The 26,480-nt window shown below is 39.4% G+C and overlaps 1 protein-coding gene across 5 annotated transcripts in view; it reads right to left on the reverse strand.

The window, feature by feature from the left end:
* Positions 1-20,711, reverse strand: part of LOC120804375 (rho guanine nucleotide exchange factor 10-like protein) — a 57,718-nt gene extending 37,007 nt beyond the window's left edge. For 3 of the 5 annotated variants that reach the window (XM_040153811.1, XM_040153809.1, XM_040153807.1), the window contains exons 1-6: positions 20,271-20,711; positions 17,402-17,469; positions 11,440-11,568; positions 11,165-11,192; positions 10,120-10,193; positions 1,208-1,462 (exon numbers count right to left, since the gene is read on the reverse strand). In XM_040153811.1, coding sequence (XP_040009745.1) covers positions 1,208-1,462; positions 10,120-10,193; positions 11,165-11,192; positions 11,440-11,568; positions 17,402-17,438 — 523 coding nt within the window. In that variant the 5' untranslated portion in view covers positions 17,439-17,469; positions 20,271-20,711. Of the gene's footprint in view, positions 1-1,207; positions 1,463-10,119; positions 10,194-11,164; positions 11,193-11,439; positions 11,569-17,401; positions 17,470-20,255 lie in introns of all 5 variants that reach the window. The other 2 variants (XM_040153810.1, XM_040153808.1) reach the window with 2 other exon arrangements.
* Positions 20,712-26,480: the final 5,769 nt, after the last annotated feature.

Below are 26,480 nucleotides of genomic sequence, written 5' to 3' on the forward strand. Positions count from 1 at the left end.
AGACCGTGATGGAATGGACCCAAAAGGGAGGGGATAATCCAGCTGCTGCCAGGGTGCGGAACTCAATGATGTAGTCTGCAACCTGTCATCTGCCTTGGAGTAGACCCATGATGGCCCGTGGCACTTCTGAACCAGGTGTGATCAAAATCTTGCAAAAGGTGCTGGTGAAAATGACCAAGGAATGGGAGATGGGAGGGTTGCGACCCCTCTCCACCATCATCCAGGCCTCCGCTCAACCAGTGACGTGAGAGATTATGTAGGCTACCTTGGCTCGTTTGGTGGGAAAGGCTGCAGCTTGCATCTCAAAAAGCAGCCTACACTGCACGAGGAAGGACCGGAAGTTTTTGGTGTCCCCGGAAGACTGCTCCGGACAAATCTCTGGACAAATGAGGAACTGGTAAGGGCTGGACCACCGGAGCGGGAACTGGACCCGAATCAACCACAGGAGAGCGAGCAAGGAGCTGCTGCATCTGGTCATTGATGTGACTCACTTGGCTGCCAATGGAGGACTAAAAGCCCTTGTGGTGAACACTTAGCTCTCTTGTCCCCTGGCAAACAGAGGTCAGTTGCTCTTCAGTTGATTCAGCTGTCTTCCTTGAGAGGAGATGGCAGCTTACAGAGACACAGAGGCGATTGAGTCCATTGTGGCCAGTTCGTACTATCAAAACTAAACCACAAGGCAAGGAATCAAATGCATGACTCAGAGACAAGAATGGGGTTGCAAAAATACAAGGTCTTTACTAGAAAAATGGTTCAGTACACAGGCAGGCAATCGGGAAAAGACAGACAAAAACAGAGGGCTAGGCTAAGGCGAGGTCAAAAACTAGAAAAGACTCACACGGAGAGCACTAAGACTAGGAAAAGGCTGGAATACTTGTTGCAGAGAACGAAGACAAACTGTTACAGAAGGAAAGGAACACAGAAACTAAATACACTAGGAGAGGGTGACAATGAGAGACAGGTGAAACAAATCAAGTGCAGGACAGACAATCACATCGGCGGGAAACACATGAGGGCTGGAGTGGGGATCTGAAACGAGAGGAGAAGGGGTAAGAGACACAAAATAGAACAGGAAATGCAACTGAATGGAACACTGACCTAGGAGGTACAGCTGGACATGACTACTTCTTTTTTAGACAGGATGCTCCTGTGTGCACTTTTCTATAATGTAAAAAATAATAAAGCTGTAAATTGTTAGTAGACTTACCGTCCACTTGGTAATGTAGGTTTTCAGCAGGCACGTCGTCATAGATAACCTCTGTGTCTCTGACCACACTGTCTGGGATGCATGTCACTGTGCTCTGGTTGGTTGGTTTGTACAAACCAGCTGTGTCATGTTCAGTCTGTGGACAGACTGAAGAGGATGCCTCATCCTCATAGTGGACTGTGGACTGTTGTGGACTGTACCCATTTACTGAACTGCTGGACTCCAGACCACCTTTTGGTATTAAAGAAGACTTTCCTAAAAAGTAATGAAATCATTGGTCTAAGTAACACAGTGTTTAAGGACCATACCAGTGTTTGTGAATGTCTGTGTTTGTAAAAATCACAAATACTTTACATTATACAGTCTAAAACATGACTGTGGTATTTTAGACTTGGTTGCCAATAGCTATCATTAATTTTCAACAGTGGTAGTAAATAAAGTAAAACATTCTCTTATATGGTACTTTAAATTAGGCTCAAGTGTTGTGTGTCATTTGTTTCAACAGATCGAGGGGTTCTAAAAATATTCCTGATTATATTTTATGATGTAATATGAGGTCAAAAAAGGCAGACCAGAAAATATTAGGCAAAAGATATATTTATATTGACTTTTTTTTTTAAATACATTATACAAGTATTTTGTGTTGTATTGAATTACAGAAAGTCTACACTACACTGGGAGAAAACAGTAGTTAGAGTAATTACAATAGTCATGATTATACAGTACAGTACATCCTTTTATGTTGATTTCTTGTGAAACTAATTTTTATAGAACTAAAGTATTTGCCATTTTGATCCTCCCCTGTTTTAGAGGTATATTTTATATTTCATATTTTATGAAGGTATATTTTATGAAACTGTAGCTTCCATTGTTTCTGATCTGCTCCTGTTGGCGTTTTTCATAAGGGGTCCAAGCAGCAAAGCTGCGGGAACCCTATTGTGTTTGTTCTGTAAGTGCTATGCAAAGGCAACTGGACTTGGTTGAAGTTCTTGAAGACATTTCGCCTCTCTTCCGAAAGGCTTCTTCATTTCTAACTGACTAGTAGGGAGTTCCAGGTACTTATCCTCTGGTGAGATCAACAACACTTGTCAGTCATTGAGGTCACATGAGTCGATAATGTGAACTGTTAGGATCACATGGCTCAAGCTGTGGATGGAAGCTAACTCCTTGAGGGTCGCTAGAGTGACAAGTGAGTCATTGAAACCACCCTACCATCATGTGAGTCGTTGAGGTCACATGAGGCCCGGTGTGGATGGGTGTTCAACTGTTTGGGGAGTGAACTTAGAACTGCATTGTAGGTGGCTAACAGGTGGTGTCTCAGACCACCTCCCCTCTTTAGTGACAGTTGTTCCAGATGACAAAGATGGCTTGTTTCACTCCTCTTTCAAACCACCGGTCTTCTCTGACCAAAATGTGTACATCACTGTCCTGAAAAGAGTGTCCTTTGTCCTTACGATGCAGGTGGACCGCTGAGTCCTGACCTGAGGAACTGACTCTCCTGTATTGTGCCATCCACTTATGTATCAGTTGTTTAGTTTCCCCAGTGTACAGGTCTATGCATTCCTCCCTGCATTCGAAAACTACGTTGTTTGTGCCTGGATATTTTGTCCTTAGGGTGGAAAAGTTTTTTAACTCCTCCTAAGCTGTGAGTCTGATCTTCACAAAACTTTGTACATAGAATCTATGGACTCTCATGATCAAAAGGTATTTAAAGAATTTTGATAATCCTAAAAAATGTCATACAAGAGTTATAAAAGAACAACCTACTATAGGTGCAGTTAAAACAACTGTTGCATATCTTGCCAAAAATAACTCCTATTAACACGAAACTTGTTGCCGCTTTTGCTGTGAAATCATGAAATATGCTAAATATATTTTTCCAAAAGTCCAACTCTTAGCGTGTCCAATCTGCATAAATTGTTACACATAGCATCTAAGGACCCTCATGATTGTCGGATCACATACCCTAAAACTTGGGGTAGGGGGCTGGGACCCTCTTAATATCTGCCTGCAGGTCTAGATATTCTAATTCATCTCCACTAAAAGTGTCCATGCAGCAAAAACCTGACGACTTAGAAACATGAAACTTCATGACATGGTCCCAAATTCGTCCCACTTTTCAAGTCCCAACACAAGAGGTACTGCACCCAAAGGTGACGTTGTAATAATCAAATTTGTGTTTTGTTCGATATCTCAATAACAGTGTGGTCTATGGTCCAAATTCTATCTTTATGTCAATCTCTCAGTACATCTGCATCTATGCTCCATTGGTCCTCTGCTCTAAAAATGTCAAATTTTGCAAGCTTTTCTCCATTTTCCTCCACTGTCCTTCTTTCAACATTTCGTCAACAAACGCTTTACCAGTCATTACAAAACTTGACTCAGATCATCCACAGACTTTGCTGATCTTAACTTGTTCAAGAAATTTCAATATATCAATCCATTTCAATTTTAAAAGCCCATGAATATTCATCAAAATGTCTAAGTACAACAGATGTCTTATATCTCACCGATGCACTGTCTGATTTTCACGAAACTCATCATCTTAGGTCTTTACATCATTCTTTGGATGATCCTCGTTTCATACAAATAGACCACTAGGAGGCGCAATAACTAAAAATTGCTCGTTTTTCACAGACAAATTATCAGAAAAAGTTCAAAATTGGTACAGTGACTCATTGTAACATTTTTATAATTTTCTGAAAATATAGCTTTGATATCTTAATTAATCTGGCTGCCAGCAGCCAATCAAAACTCAGCAGCTAGTAATTTCCACTGTGAACATCCAGTCAACATGAAAAATTGTATGTAGGTTTATGATGTCATGAAGACGGAGTTTACAAAACCTTGGAGAAAACAGCCTCAAGGTGGCACTACAACAAATAAGGTTACATTAAAGCCTTTATCTTAGAAATGACTTGACCTAAATTCAAAATTCCTTTTTGTCCTGCTTCCTATAATACACTTTTATCAGTTTGCATCATAAATCATAAATTAGACTTTTTGCTAGTTAAATTTCCTGCATTTTCACACTGTCTGAAAATACTAGTTTTATCAATAACCCCAGATTGTTTGTCAGATTCTTCTGAAATTGTGTGAATCACCTACAGACCATACTTGCCAAAAGCTGAAAATTTGATACGTCAAAACATTCTAAAAAAAAAAAACTACAAATACATTATAACAGCATTGCTTGAACTGAGAAAATGAGCTACTTACAATCAGATATTACCAAACTTTGCATGTGTCATCATTAAGGTTGTATGAACAACAAAACAAAATTTTAGCTCCTGTCTCTTTAAGGCTCCCCTCCCGAAAAGCCCAGTCGGGTGTGTGCATGAACCGCCGACCAACTCCAAACCCATATATTAAAACAAACTACGAGAAAACTTGAAAGGATATGGTGTTCTACCAAAATGGAAGAATCCCACTTAGCCTGGCATGATAGTCTTAAAACATATATACGAAGTCCCTCTGTAATACCAGAGCAGCCTATTACTCATCTCTAATAGAGGAAAATAAAAATAACCTTCGGTTTTTTGTCAGCACTGTAGCCAGGCTGACAGAGAGTCATAGCTCTACTGATCCATTTATTCCATTAGTTCTCAGTAGTGACGATTTCTTGAGCTTCTTTAATGATACAATTCTAACTATTAGAGACAAAATTCATCACCTCCTGCGCTCAACTAGCACCGATTTATCTTCAAACACAGGAACCTTCGAAACAGCTTTAAAACCTGATATATATTTAGACAGTTTTTCTCCTATCAACCTTCGTCAAGTAACTTCAATAATGTCTGCATCTTAACCATCAACCTCTCTCTTAGACCCCATCCCAACTAGAATGCTTAAGGAAGTTGTACCCTTAGTTAGCACCTCTTTACTATATATAATCAATCTGTCTTTATATAATTAAACCTCTTCTTAAAAATCCTACTCTTGATCCAGTTGTTTTCACCAACTATAGACCCATATGTAACCTTCCATTTCTCTCTAGGATCCTTGAGAAAGCTGTCGCCAAACAGTTGTGTGACTTTTTATATGATAATATTTTATTTGAGGTATTTCAGGCAGGATTTAGAATGCATCATAGCACAGAGTCAGCACTGGAGAAAGTTACAAATGACCATCTAACTGCATCAGACAAAGGCTAAGAATGCAGGCTTGCTTTTGGTTCCAAGAGTCTCCAAAACTAGAATAGGAGGCAGAGCCTTCCGTTATCAGGCTCCTCTACTGCAGCACCATCTTCCAGTTTTGGTCCGGGAGGCAGACACCCTCTCCACGTTTAAGAGTAGGCTTAAAACCATCCGTTTAATAAAGCTTATAGTTAGGGCTGGCTCAGGCTTGTCTTGAACCATACCCTAGATATGCTGCTATAGGCCTAGACTGCCAGGTGATTTCCCATTATGCACCGAGCTCCTCTCTTCTCTTCTTCCTCTCCATCCGCACGCATTCATATGGCATCAATGCTCATTACTAACTTGACTTCTTCTCTCTCCCATAGTTTTGTGCTTTCTCATCTCTCTCCTCTCTCTTCCTGTCGCTTTCTGCAGGTATTTCTAGCCCTGGTGCTAGAGAGTCTGGATCTGTGACTGCAAACCACCTACTGCCCCCATGATCCTGCTCAACACCCACTGCTTCAAATATTATGATTATCATCTATTATTATTAATTATCATAATATCTAGAATTATTATTTAGTTTTATTAGTTCTATTATTCACCCTATTACTATAATAATTAGTTTTATTTTTAGTCGCTATGCCCCCCCCCCCCCTTTCCTCTCTCTCTCTCTCTCTCTCAACCCAGCCAGGTTGGAGCAGATGACCGCCGACCATGAGCCGGGTTCTGTTCGAGTCTCTACCTGTTAAAAGGGAGTTTTTCCTTGCCGCTGTCACCAAGTGCTTGCTCATGGGGGAATGTTGGGTCTCTGTAAATATAACTATAAAGAGTATGGTCTAGACCTGCTCTACATGAAAAGTGCCCTGAGATAAATCTGTTATGATTTGACGCTGTATAAATAAAATTGAATTGAATTGAACTGAATTGAATTGAATTTTTTCCAGTCTTCCACATTCGCCCCGCCGGGGCATCTCTGCAGATGCAGTAATCATATGTATTGTATACTAAATGCTGTAGCCTCTGTCCTCTGTGTTATCCTGACTGTACACATTAGTTACATCAGACCAGTTAGCATCATTAGGCAGCAACTTGCATGAAACTATATTCAAAAAGATTCTGTACCATCTCAACATAACTGAAGGTGAAATTACTGATCTTACAAAGTAACTTGCTTATTTACTTAAAAAACTACTCAGTAACCAAAGTATCTGCTGCTACTGCTAGGACTGTGAGTGTTCATGTTTGACAGAGTAACTTGGATCTTCTCACTTGAAACGTTTTTACTGTCAGATAATTATTGCCATATTTATGCTCTAAAATGTTTGTCAAAGCTTCAGATTATTTTTATGATACCCTTTCAAAATTACTCTAGATAATATTGTATAATATACTGTATATTATGATCTATCGACACTAAGAAAGTTTGGCTGTCAAACAGAGGAATGTGTTGTGTCTCTATTTCACATTTTCCTAGACAGTATGGTAAACAAATCAGGGTTTTTCACCCTTATACCTGCATGAAATTAAGTACATTTTTTTTATATGACCACTTAAAACAGTGTAATTAAATAAAATTAACTATCAAACTTTTTGATAGAATATAGAGGAGCCTTACAGCTAAATTTAGTAATAAGTTTAATATGAAAAAAACTCTCCTTAAAAATAATGCACTTTATTTGTAGCAAATGCAATGGAAATATAAATTGGGTATATACAGTATAGTGCACAAAGTTGCAAAGCCATAACTTCTGTACACAGTATGGATCATGTTCTATATCAAGGTAAAGATTTTCTTCTACACTGAAGTTTTGTCAGCTGATGCTGGAGCTCTCAGAGAAACCCAGTGGTCACCCTGGTGTGTCTTCCTGGGGATACCTCAGGAAGCTGTCATTTGACCAAAGCACAACACCCAATGATAACTTTCTCCTCTGATGGTCTCCCATAGAGTGAGGAGAGTCTGGTGGGTCCAATTACTTATCAAACACGAGCTTCATCAGGTCACTCAGAACACCTGATTCAGTGTTACTTGTGCAGTATCCTTTCATGTAAAACTGCAGATATATTTTGGGCTTGGATGCAGGAGAAGAATCCATTTAACAGGATGTGTGGTGATCACAGTACAATGTCACTTGACAGTAAAACAAGAAGAAACCAAAATGATAGAACAAACTTTGTTGTCCAATTAAGTGACCAGTGATATGACATGCTCACCTAGCTCTCAAGCATAATACTTAAGATTCCCTCCATCAGATGCACACCTTTGCTTCTCCATTGTTGTTTTCGAAAAACCAGAGTGTATGTGCCAACAGATGCCATCTGATGGCAGAACTGCATTGCAACAGATACTGTAGGTTCAGGGTCAGTTTGGCATCCTGTGAGGAACAACGTGGACATTGAATCTACAGCAGCCTGGCTGAAAATCCAGTTTCATACTAGTCTATGTTGAGGAAAGAGTCTTCTGTGAAGTGGCGTGAACAAACAAACATTTTGACATATGGTTGTTGTTGGTCTGAAAAAAGAAACTGTATCCAATGTTGTTTGGTGCTTTCTTCTTTAGGAAAGGCAAAAAAATTTAACTTTCCTTCACAACTGAAAAAGGACTTTCTGTGAGACATACTTAACAACCTCCAAAAAGTTGAGAGTCCTGAGCAGAGCGGTTGGAAAAACCTCCAAGACAGACTGAGAGGATGGATGGGTGCGTCCCTGTACTTCATCCCTGGCTGCACCTGGAGCTGTGCAGCTCCAGTGGATGACCATATAAAGAAAACTGTGATGAAGTGATGTCAGCTTGTTGCAAAAGCAGAAGAATATGTTTTCCACGAAAACAAAACGTAGCGATCAAAGCAGTCTGACACCTGAGCTTTTGACTCACAGGGATTAGGTTTACATAAATTTAATAGGTCCCATGTAGTGTTTTAATTTTGAAAATGCCAAGTGCTGTTTCATTTACAGCAGCTTTCATGTAGGCTTTGCCTCCAAGCTGTTTCAGAGACATACTAAAAATTATCATTGTCCCTTTTGTTGTTTTGTGTGATGATAGGCTCCCTAAAACTTAACACATCCAGAATATGTTTGGGTTCATAAGTCTTTGTTAAGCAGGACCTTAAATGTGCTTAGGCTGTACACCTACGTTTGAACTCAGTATGCAGAATTTGTTGTATAAGGTGTTGTAGTTTCAACATGGGACTTTATGTCATTGTACATGTGTGTTTGTAAACTTTTGATGAAAAGAGTCTAATTGATATTATTTATTGTTCATTGTGGTAACAGAAGTCAGCACCTCCCCCACACACCTGGGTTTGGATTACACTCATGGTGTTCTGACTGAAGCTATGTTTTCAAAAACGTGTCAGCATAAGAAAGTAAATGGTAAACTCAGGCCACAGTATTGAGGTTTTTTGTGTTTTTGGAGTGCCACAATCCAAGTTCATGTGTTGTTGTCTTTAGTAGAGCATCCAGTTCATTCAAAAGAAGCACACCTGCCAAGCATGTGATTTCTGTAAAGACTTGGAATATTGATTTATTCTTTAATAAAATGTTCACTGCCTTCGAGGCAGATTTCTAATTAAAATTCATGACACAAGAATCCTCTGAAGAACAGGTTTATCATACACATTACTGTGACCTGTCAAGACTGGCATAATACAATTAAAAATAACTTGCAACACAAACAGCCTCACCAGTTCAACATTCCCACAAGTGCTACAGGTATAATCTAACCACTGAATTCATTGTAAATTACCATTCAGATTAGCCTGGAAGCCAAATCAATCAGCGAGCTCATGTTTATTTGCTCTCGCAGATGGGTCTGGCCCCCTTCCCATTCAGACAGATTTCCATCCATCCTGAGACAGGCCAATCAAAACCATTCATCTACAATGGGGGGAGGTAACAGAAGAGTGCTGCTGAAGCATTTTCGTTAACAACCAAGATAGCTGCCGCTGATGTGGAGAGGTCTGTTGAATCCACTATCACGACAGTATTAAACAAACTGGATGGTATATTTACTCTAAAAGAAAAGCAAACAACTGCACTTACAGCACTTGTTGATAAGAAAGATGTTTTTGCCGTACCACTGACAGGATTTGGTGAAGTCAAGTCTGTTTACATTTTTCTGGAACTCTGCGCTTCGTCACACATTTCATTGCTCTTATTGTTTGTCTGTCTATCCAATTGCGTCCAGAATCATTATGGTCCACAACCGTTGATAATGCCCCTTGGAAATCCTTGAATGGTCTATGTGGGTTGGTGGCGTGAATGCACATGTACACAGACAGAGAAGAAGCTCACAGATCAGCAACTGTGACTTTATGTACACATACAGTACAGGGGTGTGGAGCAGAGGACAGCTAGCAGTTACAAATGCTAACAGCTGGGTGAAACTTAACTGGCTGGGTTTCACTGCAAGCAGGAAATTCCCATTTGAAAAATAATTACTGTATAAGTGGGACTTCGGTTCTCTAATCCAACTCGACAAGGCATTCACTTGCATTTTTCTAATAATAAGAAACATAGCATCTTACATTTGCTACAAGCTAGGTGCTACCGAATCTAACACTACAGGCAGGTTGTGTACCTTTGTTTAATCGCATTGTGAGCTCTGAAACTACACTCAGCCACTCCTTGGCTCGATGGGATGCCTGGGCTGTCCGAATGAAAGCAAACACAAAAACATCCTCACTTTGTTGAGCATATGGACACAGACCAGCCCATCTTTAGAATTGGATGTGGGGCAAGATAAGGCTTGTCAGGGCTGTCACATCAAATACTGCTTTTCCTTTAATTTCTTACCTTCATAAATACTGCTCGCTTTCCAAAAACTCTCTGACTCTCCAGTCACTCCCAGATCAGAGGAGTTGCAGCGTCTGAAAAGAGCATTTTAATCTAAAGGTCAAAGAACTTTTCATATTTATCACTTTAAAATGTCAGTGCCAGTCAGCTGATCTCTAGTGGGCAAAGGTTCTTCTATGCCCTTAAAACCGTTGACAAGACATATTTTATCAGTCTGTCAGGTGGGTTCTCTGAGGTTGTTGAAATGCACCCCAGAGCCTCTAAACAAATAAAAGCCTGATGCCTGGGTGACAAAAAAAACTCAGCCAAAGGTCCATGTGACCTAAGCTAGAACTTCGGTCACATGATAATAGTTGGTTGTATACAGGGGGCAGACAATGAACCATGCACATGAAGGTTTAAAGCTCTGCAATAAAGCTAGTAAGAGGACCTTGAGTTAAGTATCGATAATGAACTTTCAAGATAACACAAGATGCTTGTCACTGCTCTGTTATTTGGCCACAGGGCGTACTGCATTGTCCAAATAAATTATGAACTGTGTGTGTAATTTCCTCCAAAACTTAAGGGAATTGTGGGTCTCATTTCTCTATTTAGGCCTTTTTAAATTGCACTGTTCCTCATACAGATATGCCTACACGGGGGTGGCATTTTTACTGTTATCTCTTTTTTTTCTGCTTAATCTTTAAGCACACATCGTAACACTATGGAGTCATTTTGTGATTTTGTTCACAGTTTTGATTTGGTATGTTTACCAGCTTAAAGCCCTTCTTATTATTAATACAAGTAACTATATAGCTAGTCCAGCTTTCCTGTTTAATTTTGCTTTACAGCAACACTTAAAAAGAAGTATATTGGACAGTTTCTTTCCCAATTCTATTCATATTGGACAGAGATTAAATCCTTTGCATGGCCAAAGATATTACCCACAACACTGATTTTAGAGGTAAATGGGCTGCTGATGTTTGCTTTACAGATTTTAGTGCGGTCATTTAAATATTTTCTTTAGTATGCCTTACAAGCTATAATTTATTCCATCACAACTTACCCCTCTGGTGACTCTCTGACTTCCATATCTGGCAAAAAAGACACAAGAAAATTACATTACAATCTACAAGAATGTAAAGCCTAATTTTAATATACCTATACCCTTTAACTGAGTAAATGCTACATTCACCTGAGCAGTACTGGTGGTTTAATGAGGAGCTTTGGACCTCCTGCCCTGTACTAGTTTTTCCATTCATGCCCTGACTTGCTGTCTCTTGGGCTGTGTTTGTCACGGTATAAAGGTTTGAAACTGTTGTGTGTGTGTGGTCCATTCACCCTTCATGAGAGAGCCAGAACTCATCTCTGGAGTTCTGGTGTCATCACTGTCATCAAACTCAAACTTCTCCCCCTGCTCATCTTCATCCTTATCTTCCTTGATGTGTGACGCCACATTAGGTACAGACACTGAGGAAAGAAAAAAGTGATTTAATACTAAATACTACCCTGTTTCAATGTAATTAAAGGCAATGAGCAAAGATTTTCAACTCAAATCTAGACAACATGTAATTTTGATTTTTGATTTGCTTTGACCATTTTAAACAATCTTTCTTTTTCCCCTTCCAGACAAAAACAGAACATTACAAGCTTTACAGAGAGCTGAAGTGCAATAGACTGCATATAAACTAATAGTAAATACTGCCCTCTATAGAGTAGAAAGAAAACCCACACAAACACGGTTATAACATATAAACTCCAGACAGAGACAGGGACTTTCCGGCCAGTGTCAAGATGTGAATCCAAAGTCAAAAGTGCTACTACTGAGCCACTGTGCCCGTCTCTTTGTTTAAGTAAGAAGTAACAAAAGGTAGCAGTGTCAACTGTCTTAATAAGGTTAAAGAGGAAAACTGTGCCTGTTTCCTGACCTGAGTCAGTTCTCACACATCCAATTTGTTGTATGATTCAAATAGGTCTGCTCACTGAAAGCTGTCTCCCCTGGCTTCAGAAACAACTGACCAATCAAAGTTCGTTAGGTGGGATAAAGAATATGGATGTCACCTTCCTTCATACTGTAGCTACTTAGCAACATTTGTAACTGCAAACAGTTGTCAGCTTTAGAGATGTTGCTGATGTTTGCTGGAATACTATAAATAGTGAAATCTATTTTCCTTCTGACAGGCATATCCTCCCGTGATGCATTGTCTTGATAATAATAATATAAAATTAATAATAACTTTATTTATATACCACTTTTCAAAACAACCATTACAAAGTGCTTCACAAAGAAGGTCAAATAAAAGAAAGCAGGAAAACAATCAAAAACAAAATCACAGCCCGCAAATAAAATAACACATAAAACCTTTAAGGTTATGGTAAAATAATGGATAAAAGTAACACATTAAAAAAAAGTAACTTTTGAGAGATGATTTAAAAGCAGACAGTACATTTTCCAATCTAAGTTCCTCAGTTAAACTAGGGTTGGAGCCCCAACAGCAAAGGCCCTGTCACCCATGGTCTTAATCCAAAGATCTCAAGCTATGGGCTGGTGAGTAATAACTTAGAAGCTCAGTCAAGTAGCTCAGTGCCACGCCACACAGGGCCTTAAAAATCAGTTCTACAACGGTATGGCAGCCAGTGAAGGGAAGCTAAAACAGGGGAATTATGATCATGCTTTCATCATTTGGTTAAAAGTCTGGATACCCTGAAGTTTGCAAACCCTGAAGACATGCAATCATGTTTTGGCCAAGACATGTAAACTCTGCACTACAATAATCCAGACGAGATGTAATAAAAGCATGAATCACTCTTTGGAGATCATTAATATAAATAAATGACCCAATTATAGATATCTCCAGTGGAAAAAACATGACCGAGCTAGCCTTTTAACATGGGATTTGAGAGTGAGGCTCTGGTGAAAAAAAAGGAAACTCCAAGGTTTTTAACACTGGGTACCACATGTTGAGCTAGAGATCCAACAGCAGGCAGAACTTGGCCATGAGTTAGTTCTGGACCTATAAGGATTTTCCATTTTGGAGGAGTTAAGCTGAAAAAAATGTACTGCCATCCAATCTTTAACCGGAGTGAGGCAATTATTAAGGCAAGATAAGATATCTGATTCAGATGGTGTGCAGGACAAATACTGCTAAGTATCATTTGGCCCAAAGGGAGTAAATAAGAGAAAACTAGAGGGGCACTCAGAAAGTGCAGAACTCCACCGAGGCCAATATCAAACAACATATATCAGACTTCCGTAAAGGAAAATTAAATTCATAGAAAATGATCCGGATCTGCCCCAAAATGTAATGGGTTCTTCCCTGGCCCATGCCTAATCCCTCCACTAAGTTTGGTGCAAATCAGTTCAGTACTTTTTACATAATCCTGTTGACAAATCAATAGACATGGGCGAAAATATAACCTCCTTGGCAGAAGTAATAAAATTGGTCCTAGAATGGAGCCCTGAGGCACCGCAAACCTAGACAATGCTTAAGAGGAGGTTAAGCCATCAACAGACAACAAATTTTCTGTTAGAAAAGTATGAGCAGAACCACTGGGGGGCAGTCCCGGAGATACCAACCCATGTTCTCAATCTTTCAATAAAAATGGTATGATCCACCGTGTCAAACACAGCACTATGATCAAGTCGAACAGGTGCTAAGGATACTGTAAGATATATGTATTTTACTCTTCAACCCGTCAGTGTTTTGTGTTATTTCCTGTGCGCTGAGTATTTTACAGATAATTTCTACCATGGGATAGAGCAAAGGTAGCTATCTGAAGCTAGTCACTGAAATGCCTATATTTTAAAAAAAAAACAACTTTTGAACAACTGTACGTTTTCAGGTTATAGCTGTAGTATGTTAGCCATCTAATATAACAAGGCCTTCAATATTATTTACATTTATACTGTAAACTGACTGGTGTGTGTAGTTTGCCTGACATTTCCAGTTAGCCTGAAGAGCAGTAAACTGCCTCAGCAGGTGTTACACAGGTGGAGGCCAAGAAAACTGATGCTGTGGATGTGTACAAGGTGTGACTTAATATTTATGAACCTAAAACTCCTCCTTGAACTATAAAGTCTGTCAGTAGGCAAACTAACCTAACTATTGAGGCCAGTCCACCCATCTCATTCTTGGTTAGATAATACAATATGTTGATCAGATTGTTGACCAGTGCTGAGCATGGGAAACAGCAGCCACTGAAAACAGGATTAGTCGCTGTTATGTCAGCCAAGGAAAGCTTTTGGTAGGAGAGATTACACTCTAAACATATGGCTTTTAAGCACTAACTCTCCACCTGTCACTCCTCATTCGGCCACAACTTACATATAAACACTCACCTGCCTCAGAGCCCCAGACCCCCAAGGGCACGCACAAGCCCCAGATTAACTGTGTAGAAATTGGTTTGTGGCAATATTGGTGACTTTTTCACAATGGTTTTACCCCTCAGGCTTAAATACAGGCTAACAATGCTCTTCATAACAGTTACAGGATGAATTAACAAGAAATGATAGTACAGATGTGCCAAAATGTTTAAGGTAGTTTAGAAACAGCGCCTCCATTACATAGTTTGTCTCATCTAGTACATATCATGGTCACAATAAAAATAATAAATTAAAGGACCCTTATCAAAAATGTGTATGATATTTGCTTACATATGATTTTTAGATTTTTTAAATTCTCAGATAAGGATATTGGCCTCACAAATACAGAACTGACTGTACTTTAATATTAAGGGCTTTAAGATAAGTGGTTTAAAGCCCTTCAAATCTTTAATGTCCTTTCTCGAAGAGGGCCTCTGTGTTAAAATCTAGTTTTCAACATTATATCAGTAGATACTGTTCCTACAGTGCATATGTTCATAAATTCATTTGTATGCTAACCTGGGGCCAGACAGTGTTCCAGCATGGAAAAAAATGTACACTGCACTGAGTGTGGGAGAACTGATACCAAGGAGGTCATTTTTATCCTAGGGACCAAAAGCGGGTTAACTAGGCCATGAACAAGAAATGGACTTGTAGATATTCTGGCCAGTGATAAAAGAAAAGTCTTTACCTTGTTGAGGACATCAGTATGGAGCTCACAGTATTTTCCTATACTGCAGTATACTTACAGCTCTTTGCTCCACTGAGAGGCATCCAGAGTTCACTGTGCCACTATTCCTGGCTGCTGCTGCCTAACAGATAGATTTGTGTTAAGGTATTCTCAGAAGCATATGGCCTGCAGAGACTTGCTCATTCTTACAAAGCATATGGTAACTAGGCTAGTAGGCCTTTACCCTTGAAAAGCAGGGGATTAATGAGTCAGACTTCACTTGCTGGTAATCCTCTGAGCTCAGCTGCACATGTTGAGTTCATTTGTTTAGTTCATTTCTGTCAAAATTTGTTTTCCTTGTTGCAGTATGTCATGGCATATGAAGTGCCATTATGAAACAATAAGATTTAAAATACGGTCTTTATAGAATCTAAATTTTCTAATTTTAAAGGGGCTCTCTACCAATTTCACATATGAAAACCATGTCCAGAAGAGCACTACTCAACCCTTAAATCTGTCTATTCACGAGTCCCCCAACTTTATCGAAGTGCAATACTAAATTGCTGTACCCCTTTATTCACAGTATAGATGAACCAGACATTTTCTCTTATTGAATTACACAAGTCCAGAAATCTACTAAAGATATCTAAAAATTATCAAAACAATCAGTGGAGAATCTTACAATACTTTGCCTTATTCTGCAGCTGGCGCAAGGCTATTTAATGTCATACTGTTGCCAGAACACAGTCCTTGAATAAGTCTAATAAATTTGCCATCTTTCATTAATTAATCAGTACTATTTAACCCAAAGGCAATTTTAATCTTATGTAAACACACATAATGATGAGCTGGTATTACTTTTTAAAAGCAACAATTTTGTTGAAAAAAAAAACTGCAGCCTTGCACAGTAAAATAAAACTATACTTTCACTCTTCACTCTCTTTTCTTTTTGTTTAGAACATTATTTTGGGAGAAACACAGAGGTGACAGGTATTTTGGGACAAATGGGGCAAAGCCACCTGCTGGCAACAGAAAAAGTTATGTTTCAGTGGTACTGAGTAACTTAGAAATGTATTTAATTCTGGATTAATTAATGACATTAAAACATCCACAGCTGCTGCTGTTTATCATCATTAAACAATTTAAGGTCAGTGTCTGATAGAATTGTTTTAAAATGGTGTTTTTAATTGTGTCTTGGAGAGGCCGCATGTGGGATAGCCCCACAGTCACAATGTAAAATGCCCAGAGTGGGAAAACAACAATACACATGCCCAAAGTCTTTGGCAATGAAAGCGGATGGAACCAATTTGATGCCAAGTGGGGCTGACTGTCTGTTGCCACACTGCAATTTGATAGAGTATTTGCTGAGTACTGTTGTCTTCATTTGTTCGTAGTTGTCAGAAGTTAATATTTCTTTTAAAAAAGATAGCAGCTGCGGTCACCATGACAAGGTGGATTATCTTCTACGGCACAAATATGCATGTCTGCCTTTTGAAGAACAATTTTTGAGTTAATGCCTCAATGCCCACCAGCTGCAGCATATTGTTATAAACCAAACCACTGGCAAAAAGAACCACGGATTTAACATGGAGTGGTTCTCCAGGTAAATGGCTAACTGGTAGCTTGTCAAAGACTGCAGTTTTCTCTTCCCATGTGTGTTATTGGGAGGGGATTGCACCTGGTAAAGAACAGGCTTTCAGGATCTCAAGAATCATTCTGAGAGGAGTACCAAACATGAAAGCAGCAGGAGTCATCTAGACAAAGTGGTTATCAGGTATCCAAACTGACAACACATACAAACAGTGGCTTAAGCAGCATAACCAGCAGGCTGAGGGGAACAGGTACTGTATATGCTAAATCAGATTGTCCCCTGTATTAAACTGTGTGGAAAATGTGAAGTAGTGCGTTATGTCAAATTGTAAAATTAAATATATTTTACTTTATATTATAATTGTCTGGTTTTGCATTGTCCAAAGTTGTTGCCCACCATTTTTCCACCCAAAAATGCCACTGAAGAGGCAAGATGTTTTTAATGGGAGTATAGGTGTGGGCTGCGCCTGTTGCCACGCTTAATGGCAGATCTACTGACAGTTAATCAAATAGATAAAGTCCACACTTGTCATAATTGTAAGTCTAAGTAAAGAATATTACAGGCTAAAGGTCTAAACAGGGCTACCGCATACGCCAGGACCTATAGGCTATGTGAAGAAGGATTAGGACATAGAAATATAGATGATATTTAACATCAAAATTGGAGACGAATGACTCACCCATGGGGTGACAGAGAAGCGGATATGAAGAAGTCATGCTGGGTACTTCTCAATGGTCACATCAGCCCCTGTAAACATACAAATCACCTCATTAATGACAGTTTAATTATTCAGAGAGGTGATTACCTGTCGACACTTAAAACAGTCTAGTCTTAGATACATAAATAGAACTTTAACTGATTTAATGCAAAGTCACAAATATAGGTGTCCAGCTGTTGTCTAAAGTCAAACCTGTTATCATGGATTTTGAATATCAATAATGGCTGTCAAGACATGTACCCCATAATATAAGAATTGTCCTTGTTTGCACACGTCAGTACATGTGAGTCAGCATGCTCCAGTTACTGCATGCTATAGTGACTAACCAGCCAACATGGCACAGGCTTTGTACTTTAAATACACTGAGCTGACCTCCTCAATCACAACACATTTGAGCCGACGGGTTTCTGCTCTATAGAAAAAGAACACATGAAGCCATCCTAAACCAACTATATTTATGTTTATTTAAATAACTGTTGATTTAAAGGGGGATCAATTTTCCACACCAAAGTGCAGTGTTGGGGAGTACTACTGCTGCATATGTGAAAAACTTGTATAAAGCATTTTGTGTCTTCTGCGTCCTCAAGTGATGTCAGCATCAGTTGGGTCTGAAAACTACAAGTTTGAAAAGTAAAAAACTCTGGGGGTGTGGAGTTAGAAAGAATTGAGCGTGCAAGACCTCTGTTGCCCACTCCATATCTCGGCTACAGGCTAGAAGCTCATTATTCACTGCTAGAATAACGGACCCAAATCAACTGTCAGCGGTCGAGTTGCATTTGGGTAATGTAGGCAGCTGATTTTCGAAAGGAAGAAGAATGTGTGGAATAAAATTCTTATGTGTGAAAATTGTTTCTATATTTCAACACAAATACCCAAGTGTGGAAATGAGCACTCAGATAAAATAATCAAGACAAAAAATTAGGATTCCAAGTGATGTCTAGAAAGTAGTATTCAAAACCAACATTCAAATGACATGCCAAAAATCCTGCATACTAAATAAACACACACAGAAATGTGAAATAAATAGTACTAATATGATAAAACACAAATACTGTGATGGACTCCCTTACAGAATTGTAATTGTTATTTTTTTACTTTGGAAAAGTCAAGTTACTCCAACTCATACATATGATTACACATTGGTATAATGATGCGCAGAGGGTTCAGAAACCAGTGTTTATCCATATGGATGACTAGCTATAGCTGTATTTTGCTGCTTTTTGTCAGGAGCAACAGGAGTGTGTTACATTCCTTTACAGCCAAACGTGCCCTTTCCCAGACTCCGTTACTCAACCAGATGACACTAAAACATGAGACCATAGCTTTCATAATTCTCAAAGGTAATTGGACATAAAATTATGTTCTATCCAGACATAAAAATGTGTGTTAACTAAGGCCAGGACCTTTTCTTACCACCACAAAATTGACACTGACCTTTCAATTCTAGGTGTCATGTTATTAGCATTTGAGAGTAAATACTCAGATAAAAGAGTGAAAGGGCAATCTCTTGTGCCAATTGAAATTAAGACAAAAGCAGATAAATAATTCAGCAGGCTATATGGAAAAAGCCTCCATTCTGAAGATGATACCGTGGGCCTAGCAGCTGAATGGACAAAAGCAGAGAGAGAGGGAGCTCTGCAGTCAGCTGTGATGAGAAAACAGCCTCTGGATTGTCCACATTAAGTGATCTACTGACTCCCACTGTGATAACAGCATTCAGTTAAAGCCCAAAGCCAAACATGGAAACAAGATGATGGCACATTCTTGCATAACTGTGAGCTGATGAATTCTGTTATATGAGATGAGAGTTTAAGGAAGACACTGTCATTTGGTCAGTAAGTCTGTCAGTCAGGCCAACACAATATACAACACAACTACTGGCCAGATTAAGATGATATTTAGCCTGGATATTTATGGTACCCAGAGAATGACTCTCAATGATTTTGGGACCCTTGGCCCTTTTGTGTACTGTCACCAGCAGTTAAACTGTGGTCTGTTATCACAGCAACAGTCAAGGCTGTTCAGATATTGTGGACATTGTCCTGGACAGGTTAACTGCAGTTTCCCAATTGTTTTTTTGTTTTGTTTGTTTGTTTGTTTGTTTTTTGTTAGAGACATTAGATGATGGAAACACACCTAAACATACACCTGCAGCCGTTGGTGCTCTTCTGACAGGTCACATGCATTCATGAACCATACTGGTCTTTTCAGCAGCTCATGCAGACTGTCTTGGTGCTGTCACCAGTGTCTTCTCATTCTCATTTTCAAATATCTGGGGTCGACAGGGGTTGCCAAAGTTGCTATGTATAATCATCTTACTGAGTGAAGATTTGTTTTTCTTTCATTATGTATAATACTGTATATTATGTAGAATATTATAAAAGTTGTTTAGAGTATATAGTGTAGTAATGTGGAGACAATTTGACATCTTTTCCCCTTACATTGAGAACTATTATACTTCAACTGTTCAATCCCTTTTGACAACACTTTATTTAACTATGCTTATACTAAGAAAGCACATTTTAATTTGTAGAAATACAACCCCCTGAAAACAGAATATAGGCTACAGCTATAAGTCTGACAGTGAACAATGTAATGGGGCTTTCAGGTCTTCGTAAGTGGATATTCAGAGGGTCTTCATGTACAGAACTACTTCATGTTGTGTCTTGACCAACAATTCCCAGAGTTCACTGTGCTTATCAATAAGCTCCGTACACATTAGAACTGGCTACAGTCTCGCTTTCCGTGACTCTCTGACCAGTCGTAGAAAAGAAAGACGAAAGCTCAACACGTTGTGGCAATCATCTCCTCGTACCTGTTTCAGACATACCTCCCTTCAAGGTCCCATTAGTGCAGTCCGCCGGCGGGCTCGCAGCTCGCTCACACTCCTACTCCGAAAACATGTCTTTGGTTGAACACGGGTTCCACAACAAACTCTTCTTTCCACTGTTTTCCTGTTGTGTTTCCCCTTTTTCCTCGTCCCTTTCCTCTCTCTGTCCCACTCTTCCACTGCAGAGAAGAGCCCGAACAAACAGCCGGTTCGGTTGAAGTCCGGGGCGGAGATTTAGTCTAACACCTTCAGCAGATTGTGTCAGTGTGTAGCTAAGCGGATCGTCATTTTAAAGGAAGCATAAATAGGTATATATATTTAAATAGATATATTTAAAGGAGAGCTCTGAGCATTCATGTATTGTCCTGCCTACTGTCAGTAACCCAGGTTCCTTCTTTCACCAGTAAATACCGAAAAAATGGTTGCGCTGTAGGTAACGACTAGCACCAGTCCGTCCTTATCAGCAGTCTGTCTATTGTTTATTTGGATGTATAGGAACTGGAGGACTACTTCTAAAAAGGTTCGGTTTTATTGAAGTGAACTGCTTCTTTGGTGTATGTCGAATTTTATCTTTTGACAATTCGTTTGAAAAAGAATCCCACAGAGTCCACTGTCATTTTGAATTATATGTATCCAAAACTAAATCAAGTTTAACAGCTATTTTTCAAGGGGATTGGCGTGGTGGGGTTTCACTACATAAGAATGAACGCCAGGTGTCAGCGTTGGGGACTTTTCTATCCTGCTACCCAAGAGATGCTGGTAACGGAAGGAGAGCTTAAGTGCTCACGTTTTTATTTTTTTTTCCTGTTGTTTTTTTTTACGTAGTGGAAGTACAATTTTGAGGTACACTTTACTTGTCATACAACTTTATACGTGTACTTCACTACATTTCAAAATACGTTTTACTCTACTACATTTACTTGTCAAATATAGTTCGGGTACAGAGAGTAGCCAGACTCTATGTACTACTGCTAATTATAATTAGGTAGTATAAGTTGTCCTGCCGCAATAGGTACTAGAAAACCAAGGGACATGTCAACATGTGTTGTTTGTACAGGCCCACGCTGCCCTGAACAGAGGTCTATTTAGGCAGCATACTGTAAGTGTGGGTTGACCATGGATGTACAGATGTTCTAAAAATGTACATACAAAATACTGATTTTAAATACAAAGTTGATCATGTAGTTGATCATAGTAATGTGATGCATTATTATTGATTAAACTACCAAACAGAAGTAGTCAGAATTTGCTCTACACTAACAGCTACAACATTAAAATGCTGCTTATGATTGATGCATCAGTAGTAACAAATCAGTAATGTATAAAAATGTAACACTGACAGGGTACACTCTGCATAATGAGTAGTTTTACTTTTGATACTTTAAGTAAATTTTACTGTTAATACTTACTCAAGTAATATTTTTAATGCATGATTTCTACTTGACACTGTGGTATTGCTACTTTAACTTAAATAAAGCATCTGAATACTTCTTCCAACACCATATTTTACTTAAGTTAAATACCAGTACAACGCTGTGAAAAATACTCCATTGCAAGTCCTGCCTTCAAAACTTTACTTAACCTTACCTTAGTATAACAATATATCAAATGACAATGTAAGAACAATGTGACAATGTGAAAGGCACTGCTCATAGCAGTGGTTTCCACCAGCATCACTAAATGCTGGTGGAAACTTTAAGCCAAAAATCCTCAATTGTTTCTTTGTCTGGAAACCCAAAATAATCATCACTGTATATCCAGAATTTCAGTTGAACTTGAAAAGATCTGGCACAGAAACTTGGATACTTTGGATGTGTCTGTGGACATGGGAGATTTTGAGCTTAAACTTTCCATTTTACTCAGCATCTCAGTGGACTGTGGAAATCAGATCTGGCACTGAAAGCAGCAGCTCTTTGACAGAGGCAAAGCATCTTTCAGGAGTCAATTTGCTGGCCTCCTGCCTGGTCTGAAAGATTGATCCCAGATGAACATCTTTTGGCAAGAGGTACACACTTGTTGATTTCAGATCCTAGATTCTCAAATGATTGTCATTCATTCATAAAACACTGGGTTTGTTGACAAATACTCATAATGTTGACAAATACAGCCTGTCTCCAACTGGAAGTTTTTGTTTGCAGCTTCAAAGATTGGTACACCTGATGGTACTCACTTTGGTGCTTTGTGGAATGAGCAAGCCAGTTGTTGGCTTCTCTGATCATATTGATCATCTCTGATTCTCCACATTGATGAGTAGATTAGATACTGCATGGCCTTGTTGGCTACAATATTCAGCAAGTTACACATGCAACGCATAAGCTGTAGATCCAGCTGTATTTCTTTCAATTAAGTAAGTACACAGTGGTTTCTGCCACACCCCGGCAAACATTGCAACATCATATGACCATTGTTTGAGGTTGACACTGACATGCAGTGATATTAGGTTAAACAGAAAATTGAGATTGAAATCGAAATTGATGATTATATACAATACAGCTAAAGCTAACAATTTGAAGTCTTCACCCTTTTAATTCCATCTGAGGCCCTTTGCTCCAGTTTCCACACAGGAGCCATAGTCTGCAAACTTCAGCCAATGACAAAACTCATTGGAGCTCTGTGAAGAAAACTGACGCTCTAAATCACTGAACTTCTCATCAACAGGAGCATTATAGAATATACACACTAACATAAAAGCAAACTCTTAAAATAAGCCCAACAGCATTATTTATGCTCCACTTCTGTCCTTTGTGCTTGTTGTATTTTGAATTCTGAGCGGGTGAAACTCTGTGCAGACACAAGTCTCATGGCAAGCTGGGCATGAGTTATGTAACTCAATAATAAACCATTCATACATCTCATTAACCCAGATCACATCATTTTTACTGTTAAAAACTCAATGCATTGAAATATCCCCAAAACTAACCAAGTAGTCTAAATAAAAATATTACCACATATGTAGCAGTGGCCTACAAGTGTGGTAACATACCGTCTTTCCTTAGATGGAGATTTTGACATTTAAATGTGTATATCTGTTACCCAAAGATGTGCACACATCAGTTAAATAGCAATTTTATTTAATTTTCACAATTTTAATTTTCTGTGCATGTCAGGGTTTTTGCTTAATGACCAGTACCACTAGTCCCAGCGAACAACAAATGTTCGCTGGGACCCCCCCCAATACCTGCAATTCTGGAACCTTGTTATTGCTTCAACCATGTGCTTTGCTGTAGCTTGAGTAAGTTCCACAGTGCTGAGTGTAGGACAATCAACCTCTCACTGGTTAATCATTACATTTGTTAGTCACTGCAACACAGAGGAAAGTGCTTGCAAATTTGTTTTGCTTCACAGACCTGTACTTAACGGAAATGCATTTTTTTTTAACACACTGACAACAGATATCTTATTTAAAATATCCGTGGATTCATCCAAGTACGAAGAATACCTCTTTGTATTATCGATGTATTTAACATGAGAAGGTCATGTTTGAAATGTGCAACTAAAACAGAGTTGATCACGTGCATTTAGTGTGATGCATTGTAAAAGCCCCTGCTGGAAAATCTCCCAAGATTCCTCCACCGCTGCAATGGTGAACGCTCCTATGTCTCTTTTAGGTGAACAGCATGTTTTGTATTCACATGTTTCGCCATGGGTATTCAGGTCATTCAAGTGGGCTCTGATCTGCACATTGCATTAGTTGCAGTGGGCTTCTGTGTTGTCTCCTGGAAAGGCTACAAACCACTGTCTTAGGTTGGGGTTACACTTCCTGTACACAGTATGTCTGTACTATAGAACAACAGACATTGCACTGTGTGCGGCCATTACCACCAGTACCGACCAGTACAACTGTGCCTTTTTTTCCTACATTTTCTAATTTTTCTAAATATTCTTCCGAAGAGCGCTATTACTGGTTACATTAGCACTGACAAAAATTCTATTTTTACTGTGTAATTGCAGAATAGAACCAAAGTTTACTTTTCAGAGCCCTGCCACATACTTAGCTGCTAGACTAGCCTAGCATGCAAAGCTTCTCTGACTGGCAAAAGATAACGCTAAAGCTATGTCTATAGCTGCACATTGGGGGCGATTGGGAGGATAACATAGTTTGAAAAGAGTCATAAAACTCTGCATCAAATGCGTCAGAGTGAGCAATTCACTGACCCTGTAGCAGCTACTGTACAAGGTGCAGAGCCAACAAATGCTAACGGACAGTCGCAGATTTTTATATAACATCAAATGTGGAGTATCCCGTCACAGACTTGGCTGACACGCTCCTCTGGATCTGTCCTAGCGCCATTGGATTAGCAGCGGAGGCTCCCAAACCAACCTTACGTAATAACGCTTCTTACTGGCACAGCAACGGCACTGGACCCAAAGCATCAGCTCCAGCCAGGACTTGGTCTAATGTCGTTTGCCAAGGGGACAAATCCAGCCAGAAATCAAATAAGAGAGTATCAACGCTCACTCCACCACCTGAGCTCTCAAAGTAAAAGAGTTCACTCCTCTGACTATGAACAAAATGTGTGACAATACTAACTATTTTGAGCCCAGGGAAGCTAATCACACCACTAGTAGTAAGGCTAACCAAAACCCAAGAAATAGCTCCAAAAAGCCCCAAAACCACTGCTAGGCTGAGGGCCAGAAGAAACATTGCTAAATCCAAACCTGACAAACCAGACACTATTTTGACTGGGGACTCTATAACCAAGCATGTAAGAATGGCAGAGACTGAAAATCTAACTCTGGCTGATACATCTGTCAGGGAGCTATCTAATCTACACATCCAAGTAATATGAGGGTTATTATCCTCACTGGGTCTTTTGACATTCTGGGAAGGAAAAACTGGCTGAGATCCTGAAAAAAGACTTTTCCCTGCTACTGGAGAAACTGAGCAACTGTCATCTGAGGCCTCATTCCAACTGTGGGGAAAAGAATCGAGCAGACTCCTTGGCCAGAATACATGGCTGACATAGGCATGCCTCACCCATGCGATAAAATTTATTGACAATTTCAGTATCTTTTGGAATTGTAAAGGCCACTTTGCCAACTTACGTCATGCCCTCTGGGAAGCCATTGCCAAACAAGAATGTGTGGCTAAGGACACTGCACACAGGCAAAAAGCCTGTATCTGTGCCCCCTCACCTAACTCTCGGCTTCACATCACCCAAGGCATTCAGGGGACCCCCGACCCTCAACCGCTCTCACCAATCAAGGAGTTAGTTAGAGCTGGCACAGTGAAACTCAGTCAATTGATGAACTGTAAAACAGTAATAACCACAGACACCATCACTCAGGTGTCTACCAAAGACGAAACAGACCCCAGGCTGCTTCCTTAAACATACCGATGACTCTAAACATTTGGTGGCATGGTCAAACACATCACACCAGGATGAACAAAGTGTGCTCAAAGCGCACAGCTACTTTAATCTGTGCGCCACCCGCAGACTGTGTCAAACAATGCTTTTACTACACTAAACTTGAAGTCATTATTAATGTATGATTTTATTATCAAGGTAAACTTTGTTTTAATGTTTTTAACTGAAACTTGGTTAAACTAAAACATTAAGGCAGCAGCTCTTATCGAACCAGCTCGCCCAAACCTCCATTTTATAAGTGAGGCTGGAGAATTCGGAAGGGACGTGGAGAAGCCACCTTGTTTAATAATGTCTACCAGTGCAAACACTTGTCATATGGAGAGTTTGACTCTTTTGTATTGTTGAGCAATATTAGTAACCATCTACCTGACAAAACATAGCCCGAAAAAACATAGTGCAAACTTTTTGGATAACTTTGTGAAACTACTGTCTGTTGGGCTGGGACCTAAATTTCAACAGCCACATAAAGACAATTACAAAATCAGCCTTCTACCGCCCTAAAAACATTACAAGAATTAAAGGATTTCTGTTTGAACAAGATACAGAAAACTTATTCATGCATTTATTTTCAGCGGGCTAGATTATTTAAACGGTGTACTTACAGGTCTTAGTATGGCCTCAGGGCATCTGTGACAGGTTTACTCAGGGCTCCCAGAGTCAGAACCAAACAAGATGAAGCAGCTTTTAGTTTCTCTGCTCCCCACCTTTGGAAAAAGTTTCCTGAATACCTGAGGTCTGCTGAAATTGTCAGCTCATTTAAATCAGGGATCATAACATAATGGTTTTGCTGCGGCTTTCCAAAAAATTACATCTGAACCTCCTTTTAATCTTCAAGTATTTA

Source organism: Xiphias gladius, chromosome 18 (assembly GCF_016859285.1).
Source record: "Xiphias gladius isolate SHS-SW01 ecotype Sanya breed wild chromosome 18, ASM1685928v1, whole genome shotgun sequence".
NCBI classification, from domain to species: domain Eukaryota; kingdom Metazoa; phylum Chordata; class Actinopteri; order Istiophoriformes; family Xiphiidae; genus Xiphias; species Xiphias gladius.